The sequence below is a fragment of the Oryza glaberrima genome, chromosome 3, assembly GCF_000147395.1.
Source record: "Oryza glaberrima chromosome 3, OglaRS2, whole genome shotgun sequence".
Lineage (NCBI taxonomy): Eukaryota > Viridiplantae > Streptophyta > Magnoliopsida > Poales > Poaceae > Oryza > Oryza glaberrima.
In genome coordinates this window covers 8,403,033-8,412,483 of record NC_068328.1, presented here as the reverse complement: position 1 = coordinate 8,412,483, position 9,451 = coordinate 8,403,033, and the positions used below count along the sequence as shown (strand labels likewise).

At 42.8% G+C, this 9,451-nt stretch overlaps 1 protein-coding gene across 4 annotated transcripts; it reads left to right on the top strand.

Annotated features, from left to right (window-relative positions):
* Positions 1–3,030: 3,030 nt before the first annotated feature.
* On the top strand, positions 3,031–8,532 carry LOC127765350 (LIM domain-containing protein HDR3). Of its 4 annotated transcripts, none has more exons than XM_052290222.1 (13): positions 3,031–3,441; positions 4,739–4,930; positions 5,321–5,454; positions 5,624–5,705; positions 5,797–5,929; positions 6,010–6,130; positions 6,223–6,306; positions 6,431–6,550; positions 6,723–6,935; positions 7,121–7,183; positions 7,478–7,593; positions 7,694–7,752; positions 7,847–8,532. In XM_052290222.1, the coding sequence occupies exons 2-13, from the start codon at positions 4,864–4,866 to the stop codon at positions 8,182–8,184; spliced, it is 1,530 nt and encodes a 509-aa protein (XP_052146182.1). In that variant the 5' UTR covers positions 3,031–3,441; positions 4,739–4,863; the 3' UTR covers positions 8,185–8,532. The 4 variants fall into 4 exon arrangements, with proteins under 4 accessions (XP_052146182.1, XP_052146181.1, XP_052146184.1 ...); XM_052290221.1 differs by having other exon boundaries at positions 3,033–3,441; positions 5,621–5,705; positions 7,847–8,528; XM_052290224.1 differs by lacking the exon at positions 4,739–4,930 and having other exon boundaries at positions 3,033–3,441; positions 7,847–8,529.
* Positions 8,533–9,451: the final 919 nt, after the last annotated feature.

Here is a 9,451-nt window from a genome sequence, read left to right as displayed (position 1 = left end):
TGCCCATTCCCTACGTAACTCTCTGTGCATTCTATACACTATGAATTCAGTTAGGTGGATGCTTCCATGATACAGCATGTGACTTGCCATGTAAGTTAGTCCATTGGTTAAGACTATCATAGGGTAACCATGACGTGGACTTTTCTTTTCAAAGACAGGGAAATGCTGTTTTCTTGAAGTTCTTTTAGTGCCATAGAATACACTCAAACAGAGGAAGGCAGTCATAGATGGAGGAGGTTCCATTTCAATTCCTGCACACAGCTAACAAAAATACAAATGTATCTGCAGCGAACTAAACTAACTGAGAATACTAGTTAAAAACAGGATTTCAACATCACAGATAACATGGTTGAAACCTGAATTGTAGCCATGCATGGAAGCGTCTCCATCAATTTCCTTTTTTTTTTGGGTACTCCCTATCCAAAATGGCTCGCTATTTCTCTGCACGCTCTTGTACCACCCTAATTTCCCAGTCGCATCATCGGCAGTTCAAGCATCGTATATTCAGGTCAGATGCTTGCACTTTTGTAATCATGCCAAAGGCAATTTCTGATCAAGAGCGTGCTAACGCACAAACCAATTTGTACGAGCCGAAATTTCCTTAATTATATACCAATATTAGGCTGTGTTTGCTCCAGCGTGTTCCCAACCGAAACATGCGCACGGAAAATGGAACGGTCCATTAGCGCGTAAATGATTAAGTATTAGCTATTTTTTTAAAAAAAATGGATCAGTATGATTTTTTAAAACAACTTTTGTATAGAAACTTTTTGCAAAAAAACGCACCGTTTAGCAGTTTGAAAAGCGTGCACGCAGAAAACGATGGAGATGAGTTGGAAAACCTAGGGTAAGAACACACCCTTAAACTACCGAATATGAGATAGGGAGCGAGCTTGACTCATATGAGGAAGGAGAAGATACATAAATGAAGTAGGATGGAGATAGGTGAAGAGGATTGGAGAGGTTTGGTGCAGAAATGCGAATTGTCGTGGGATAACTAAGACAAAATTCTCAAATAACAGGATGTACATTGGAGTTTTACAAAATCTGGATGTACATTGGAATTCTACAAAATCTACAGTAAAGTGGTTATATCATGAAAGAAAAATAATATCAGTCCTCTAAACAGTCTAGAACAATTCTTATGGTCCCATTGATATATTGCATTTCTGTGCATGATAAAACTATTACTAGTACAGTAATTCCTACTCCTACAAAGGTGGAAAAAAAATGGGCAGGACCTCGGTGCTCTGCTCCGATGAAAAGACCACGCTTCCTAATTGCCACGTGTCTACACGAATCTTGGAGCATTGACCTTCTACCTCCAACTCAAGTGCTTAACTTTTCCCCTCATCTCCCCATCTCCATTCCTCAGTTCTCCTTGACCAGAAGCTCCCTTGCCGCCTTCTCCTTCCTATTGCTGTGTGGGAAGACACGTGGTGTAGAAGCAGCATGCCGCGACGCCCAACCGGCACCCATGTCGGTACATGCGCTCCTTGCTAGGGAAGCTATTAAGGTTGACAACTCATGCCCCGACGAATGGAAGAGCTCTCTACCACCGCCGACATCATTGCTGCGCATCAAGCTCTAATCAAAGATTAGACTTCCCACCTGAAAGAAAAAGAGAGGAAGGGAAGTAGTGGAAGTGGTTCAAGTGGAAAGGAGAGAGAGATAAAAGTTGGGTGAACGAGCTCGATACCTCTTGCGCGTGAAACGTAATACTCCAAAGTCCCAACAATTGGGCCTCTGACAAGGAAGGGAGGCGGGAAGTGGAGAGGAGAAAAGAGGGGCGAAGTTGAGGACTTGAGCTGAGGTAAGCGATGAGTGCTCCAAGATTCGTGTGGACACACATATCAATTAGAAAACAAAGTCTTTTCCATTAGGTGGAAGGACCGAGGTCCTAACTTATTTTCTTCCTGCAAAGGCGATACGAAACCAGCGTCCACAGATAACATATGTGAATATCAGTGCACGAGAGCGCTACATTCCCTTAGGCTACCAAGTTGCAAGTAAGGGCCCCTTTGAATCGCAGGATTCAGAAAACAGAGGAATAGGAAAAACTTAGGAATTGAATGCCATACTTATTGGATTCCTATGGGATTTTGAAACACAGGAAAGTCTTCAAACTGTCGTTTGATTAGCACACAGGAAAAACGCAGGAACCTTAGACATATGAAGAGGAAAACATGAGGTGAGACCTCATGCTTATTTTTCTCCAAAATTGCTCTAGTAAGGTTCATTCCATAGGAATTTTAAAGGAATTGATAGGAAACAATCCTTTGTTTCAAAGGACTCTATAGAATTATTTCCTATAGGATAAAATCCTCTAGAATTTCTATGGTTTTTTCTTTGAATCAAAGGGCCTAAACTTTGGCCTTTGTTGCTTTGCTAGGCTACCCACCGCCGCGTCACGCGCGCTCACCATGAGTCCACGGTCCATGGGGCAAAACACCGGGGCGGGCTCCCCCGAACAATGGAAATAATGGGCTGTACGCTCGCCGACTCGCGTGCGGGCTGGCGAATGGCGATCGACAGCGGCAGCGGCCAGCTTTCAGGGTCGCACCCTTTTTCCCTTTTCTTTTCCCTATCCGAGAAAGGAAGGGAAAAAAATTTTCAGAGCAAACGTACTCCTCCCGCATTGCTAGTCGCAGGCCCAGCGCAGCGCCACCCCCGCCGCCGCTCTGCTCTCCTCCCGTTTCCGCGTAGCATCACCGTCTCTCAGCGAGCACAAAAAGAAAACCAATCCAAAAAAACCAAAAACAAAAAAAAAAAAGCATGCAAATGGAGGGGCATACATTCGCGTTGACACAACGAATCTCTTTCTTTTCCCCTCCCGCCGTTAACACAGAACCGAAAATATTCTCCCCGTGCATCCGCCACTAATGCGCCATCAACTGGCGGCACGGCGACTACCGAATTTCGATTTTTCTTTCTTTCTTCGCTAAAGAAGACGCTAATTGCGATCGAGTTAACCCGGTGAGAGATCGTTTGCTTTTTGCACGGAACGCGGAGGAGGCGAAGGCGAGGAGAGGCGAGATGAGATGAGATGCCGTGCGTTGTGGGCGGGCGGCCGCCCCGCGCTTCGCTTCACCCTCAATCCTTTCCTTTCTGTCGCGGCCAACTCCTCGCCACCACGCCGCTTTATTCTCTAAGAACCCCCTCCCCTCCCCTCCCCTCCCCCTCCTCCTCCTCCGTCCATCGCAGCTACTGCCTCCTTCTTCTTCCTCCTGATCCTCTGCTCATCGTAGAATTCGCGATCGCCATACTTGACCTTGCAGAGCTCTGTCTCTGTCTCTCGCTCTGATTGAAGTGTTCTGCTGCCATCTCTCTCCCGCTTCTGTCTCCGTGTGTGCATATATATATGCTGTATTGGGGACGTTGCGGCAGCGGTTCTTGGGTACATGGCCTACTCCTCACGGTCTTGTGATCAGTGCAGTCACGGTAATTTCTCTGATCCTAATGTTCAGCCGTTGCCATCGTCGTCCTCCTCGTACTTTTTGACGTTCTTGTTCATGTTGGACACATGGTTGGTTTGCTTGTGCACTATGGGTAGATTAGATTTCACGTACTTTTTCAGCAGCAGAGAGCTATTGTTTTCATGGCACCAGTAGCTGGTCGTTGTCTCTTGTCTGACTAAGATTTTAACTTTTTATTTGTTGCCTGCTTGAAATATATGTGCTGTCTTGATTGAACTTCAAACAAGGCAGGCTAAACTACTGTCGGCAGTGCAATTAACGTCAGATAGACTAAAACGAGGTTGATTTCAGCAAGAAAAGCAAAATGAACTTTTAGCTTTCCTAAAGATGACACTCCGGGGAACACAAAAATGGATCCCAGTTGATCCCTTTCAGAGAAAAAATTTAGCATACCAATCGATCGATGCGTCAACATCCATGGCAAAATAGCCGATTTTTTAGGCGTTTCTTTACACATGAGACTGTTATCCGTTAGACTCCCACATCATGTCCACTCTCTCTGAAAAACTAGTTCTTGTTGCCATTAGGCTGTCCCATTCTAAGGGCCTGTTTGTGAAACAGGGACTTATTTTAAGTCCCTGTCACATCGGATGTTTGGACATTAATTTAGAGTATTAAACATACACTAATTACAAAACCCATTCCATAACCTTGGACTAATTCGCAAGACGAATCTTTTGAGTCTAATTATGCCATGATTTGACAATGTGATGCTACAGTAAACTTTTCATAATTATGGATTAATTAGGCTTAAAAAAATTGTCTCGCAGATTAGCTCTCATTTATGAAATTAGTTTTTTATTAGTCTATATTTAATACTTTAAATTAGCATCCAAACATTCGATGTGATATGGACTAAAAAGTTTTAGCCCCGTCTAAACACCCCCTAATTCATGGCGTGAGCGTGGCGCAAATGGTGATGGTACAGGTCCATATTATTGGTCTAGCTTCGAATCGACCTTTAGCTGTTTGATCCTAACATCGATCGCCGTGCAATCACATCAGATGAACATTTCTAACTGTCATGCATAAATCATACCACTGTGCTATTCAGAGGAGGGAAATTAAGGCACCGTTTAGATAATAGGAAAGGGAAATAATTTCCCACTTATGAAGGGGTAACTTTGAATTCTAGCTATTCATTTTCTTCACCTTATTTCATCCTAGCCATTGATTCATTTTCTAATCCCAATCCCACCCTTTATTTCCCATTATCCAAACATAGCATAAATGGGAGACTCAAACTGACTCTTATAATCCAGGATAAATTTGAGGGCCACCAAGATTTGACTGACCCTGACTGCGCCTGCGTGCCCCGTCAATCGGAGGTAGAATTGAAAAAGGAAAAGAAGATAACGCTGTGATTAGCACGGTGTAGAGAGGGGCCATGTTAGCAACGCAAGCAATTTCGTGTGGCGTTTTGTCCCTGTGTTTCTTGATCTTGTTCAATGCAGGTACACGCATCTGCCTTTTTTTTTCTATGACAGTCCAATTAACAGCCTCATACAAACAAAAACTTAAAAATTTAGTTTAGCTGTACATGACATGATGACTGATTTTTTTTTTAACTGTGCAACTGTGACTATCTGATCAAAGCAAAGGGCTAGCGAAATTATGTTGTTGATAACCCATCACCTAATCCACTTACAATTAGCATCCAACCGAGCATATAAGACAACCAAAGTGTTTAAATACATCAATTTTTCTTTGCCTGCTTTCAGCGGGCAGGAAGTGTTAGGTGGGATGTTGCTCTCCACATTTCAGTTCTAGCCATGTCTGAGATCCTTCTTTGCATAGTGCCTGAAGCCCTGAACCTGTCCGGTTCTAACATTTCTGCAACGCAGAGAGGAGATCCGGCTTCATGAAGTGGCTCTGCGCTTTCCTGAAGGGGACGAAGGACGGCGAGGCCAACCGACGGCGCCCTCGGGTGACGGCAGGAGAAGAGACCACGCTCTGGGAAGAACCAGTTAGACCAAAGGTAATGTTTCTCAATTCCTCCGCAACCTGACATTTTTCTGTTCTTTTCTTTGGTTCATGGAGTGCCACTATCCAAATTCCCCTTCCTTTATCAGTTAGATTATGGTAATGATGTAGCACTATCATGGGGAAAAGAGTTTCTGAACCTTTCTTTGTTATGTTTCTAGAAGGAAGAACCACCTAGACATAACAATGAAGAAATGGACCATGCACTTGCCCTTGCTCTTGCAGACGATGCCAAAAATACAAAAGGTGCCATATTTGTGAATTCTGTGATATTATGATCATATATTTTTAACCTATCTCTTCACTAAGCACCATTGATGCAACTTTTTTTGGGTAGAGAGAAACCATGACAAGGGAGAAAACGATGAAGAACTCGCTAGAGCAATACAGGACAGTCTGAACATGAATCCTTACCAGCCTTACAATCCTTGTGCACCCTCTCAGACCCAGGCCAGGTCGAGAGGATACAGGTTAGCAAATCTGCTTTCACTAACCTGTCTACAATTCACAGAAACAGCTGGTATGTAAAGAAGCAATATATATCTTTCAGGGTCTGTGGGGGTTGCAAGCATGAGATAGGGCATGGCCATTACTTGAGCTGCATGGGAATGTACTGGCACCCTCAGTGCTTCCGCTGTTCTTCCTGTCGCCACCCTATCCGTGAGACGGAGGTAACCTTTCTGCAATTCAGTTTAGAATGTCTGAAGGTGTGTGTGTTCAGGTGTTCTCAGGAAGTGACAGTTTACTTTATTCTGTTTCCCAGTTCACCTTGCTAGGTACAGATCCATACCACAAGCTGTGCTACAAGGAGCTTCATCACCCAAAGTGTGACGTCTGCCTTCAATTTGTAAGATTTTTTTTTTTTTGTGGATGAACTATTTGCAGAAGTGCTAGAACTGATTTTTGGATTAGCATGCCGTTGGAACAGCATTTGCAGGAAACCCTTTTTACGTGTTTGGTTTTTATTGCAGATCCCAACGAACAGGACTGGTTTGATAGAGTACAGAGCCCATCCATTCTGGGGACAGAAGTATTGTCCTTTGCATGAGCATGATAGAACACCTCGTTGCTGTAGCTGTGAGAAAATGGAGGTTTGTACTGCCTTTCTTGCATATGATGAATGTATTTCATGCTTACAAATACACATTAAAAATATTATTAGTTTCTCTATTTTCTCGGCAAAATTTCTATAAATTGCAATTGTACTGATTTGTCAGTTTAAAATATGAGTTCGTACTTAAGACATTTTGTGAATCCCTGCAGCCAAGGAACACAAAGTATATGTCATTAGGGGATGGACGCAGCTTGTGCATGGAATGCCTGGATTCTGCAATCATGGACACCGGTGAATGTCAACCGCTATACCATTCCATCAGAGACTACTACGAAGGGATGAACATGAAACTAGACCAGCAGATACCCATGCTCTTGGTTGAACGTCAAGCCCTTAATGAAGCTATGGAAGGAGAAAGCAAAGTGGGTTCTTTACATCTGTTTGTTCTGTAATGCATAATGCATTACTCCGTCTGGTCATAAATATTTAACGTTTAGGACAAGATTTAATCAAACTTTGAAGTTTGTTCAAATCTTGTCCTAAACGTCAAATACCTATGACCGGACGGAGTATGTGTTATTGATCATTGCATCTTGTATTTCTGCAGGGACCGCATCATATGCCTGAAACACAAGGCCTTTGTCTGTCAGAGGAGCAGACTGTGACCAGTGTAAGTACAACGCATGTCAACCTAAACAGTTTTTAGGATGGTACAATTTCTCTAATGAATAACTAACAAATCAAGGAAGACCAAGTGGTAATATGAAATCAACATCGTTCTGATCAAACGATGAGATTCTCTGATAAATACTGATCATCTAATGAGATTCCCTGATCAATGATGTAGTTGCAATAAACTAGACAGAGTAGTTGCTTTCAGATCTTACATCCACAGTTCCACTGAGTAGCAGGTTGGCCAAATGAAATCATTGACTTTGTTCCTTTGTGTTCTGATTTTCTACAGATACTTAGGAGGCCCAGAATTGGTGCAAATCGGTTACTAGATATGAGAACCCAACCGCAAAAGCTAACTAGGAGATGCGAAGTCACTGCAATTCTTGTATTGTTTGGCCTCCCCAGGTCAGTGCATTCTTCACAAGTATTTCCATTTTCATGTAAATCAAATGCTACAATTCGTGTATCATTTGTGTGAAGTCATAAACATTCCATACAATTGCAGGCTGCTAACGGGCTCCATTCTTGCCCATGAATTGATGCATGGGTGGTTGCGCCTCAAAGGTAATCATCTGAACATCCATTTCTCCCATTTTCTGAAATCCTATCTGAACATTAATTAATTTCTTTGTATCCTGTCTGACAATGGCACCTACAGGTTACCGGAACCTAAAGGCGGAGATTGAGGAAGGTATATGCCAGGTCATGTCTTACCTGTGGCTGGAGTCAGAGATCCTTCCATCCACTTCAAGATATGGACAGGCTTCAACATCTTACGCTTCATCTTCGTCGTCCTCCTATCGACCACCACCGTCCAAGAAGGGTGGGATCTCTCACACCGAGAAGAAGCTTGGAGAATTCTTCCTGCATCAGATCGCCAATGACACATCATCAGCATACGGCGATGGTTTCAGAGCTGCCTATGCAGCTGTGAACAAGTATGGCCTTCGCCAATCACTGAACCATATACGGCTAACCGGAGGCTTTCCTGTGTAACACAAGAAAGCACTGTGTCTATCAGTCTATGTCCATACTGGATGCGGGTATACAGATATCATACACACATACATATGGAGATCATGTGGGTTATGGTAATGGAGTAAGATTTCGGATTTGGGTGACCTTGAGTTTTCAGAGAGGTCCTATCAGAGTAAATCAGTTAAGGAACTGCATTTGCTCGAATTAACAGGAGCTGAGGTTGCAATGTAATAAGGTGACTAAGAAACACTAATGTAATGCACAGTATGGCCCATGATAATGCAGTGAAGTATTTATATACGTCTATGTGTATAATGTACTAATTATTTACTGTTGATTTGCATGACTAGGGGTGTAAGTGGCTAACCCGCAAAACCCACTTATAGGCTAAAATAAATCACGAACCCGCTTATTTGGACCTATAAGTGGGTTCGCGGCTGACCCACTTACAGCCCTATGCATGACTGCATACAAGCAAGAGTATCTTTCAAATGAAAATTCAGCGAGAAGAGGAGAAATATTTTCCTAAGCAATCTGTTCGTTCTCAAATACTTGTCACGGGACACTATTCATAATTAAGCTTCAATCATTTGTCGCTTTTTGCAAAAATGTATAAGTACTTAATTGTGTTCATCCTAAATATAAGCATTTAGCTTTCGTTCATCGTAGTCTAGTCATTTAGAAATTACTAATGTCGAAGTTGAAACAGTGATAAGTATTTAAGAAGGGAGGGAGACACCTTTCAAGTAAACAATGGCCCCTCAAATCTGAAGTATGCTGAACAGTCTTCAGTGACCTGTTAACAATCCACTACCACAGATCAACGCCTTTGCGAATCGCAGCCAATACTCGTGCAAAGGTGCAAAGAAGCAGCGGAACCAGATGACATGCATTCTGAGGAAGCCATCAGCTGTGGATTAGCTACTCAGTTCTCACATTATGTACTGCTAGCATTGATGTCACTGAGCATTTGAACTCTGTTCTCACATTATGCACTAGCATTGAGCCATTGATGACGACATAATGGCTCTGCCGCATATGACACTACACTTCATTATATGTCTTCTCAACGAAGTTTAGCAGCACCTCTCTTCACCTGAGTTAACTAAGCATTTGAGATTGGTTCATTTGCCGGAAAAGGCCAGGCGTTTCTCAGTCCATAAGCAGTGGAGACATGTCCAATATTTCCCATAGACAGTTTTGTCCATCGTGCGAGCAAGAAGTTGAACAATTACAATGTGGATCTAAAATTAACTTTTAACTTGTACTTGCATCCAAGAAGAGG

Excerpts from the sequence above, each read along its gene's own strand:
- LOC127765350 (XM_052290221.1), top strand. The coding sequence starts at position 4,864 with ATGTTAGCAACGCAAGCAATTTCGTGTGGCGTTTTGTCCCTGTGTTTC. Across the intron at positions 5,706-5,796 it reads CGATGCCAAAAATACAAAAG|AGAGAAACCATGACAAGGGA; the intron begins GTGCCATATTTG and ends TTTTTTGGGTAG. Across the intron at positions 5,930-6,009 it reads GCCAGGTCGAGAGGATACAG|GGTCTGTGGGGGTTGCAAGC; the intron begins GTTAGCAAATCT and ends TATATCTTTCAG.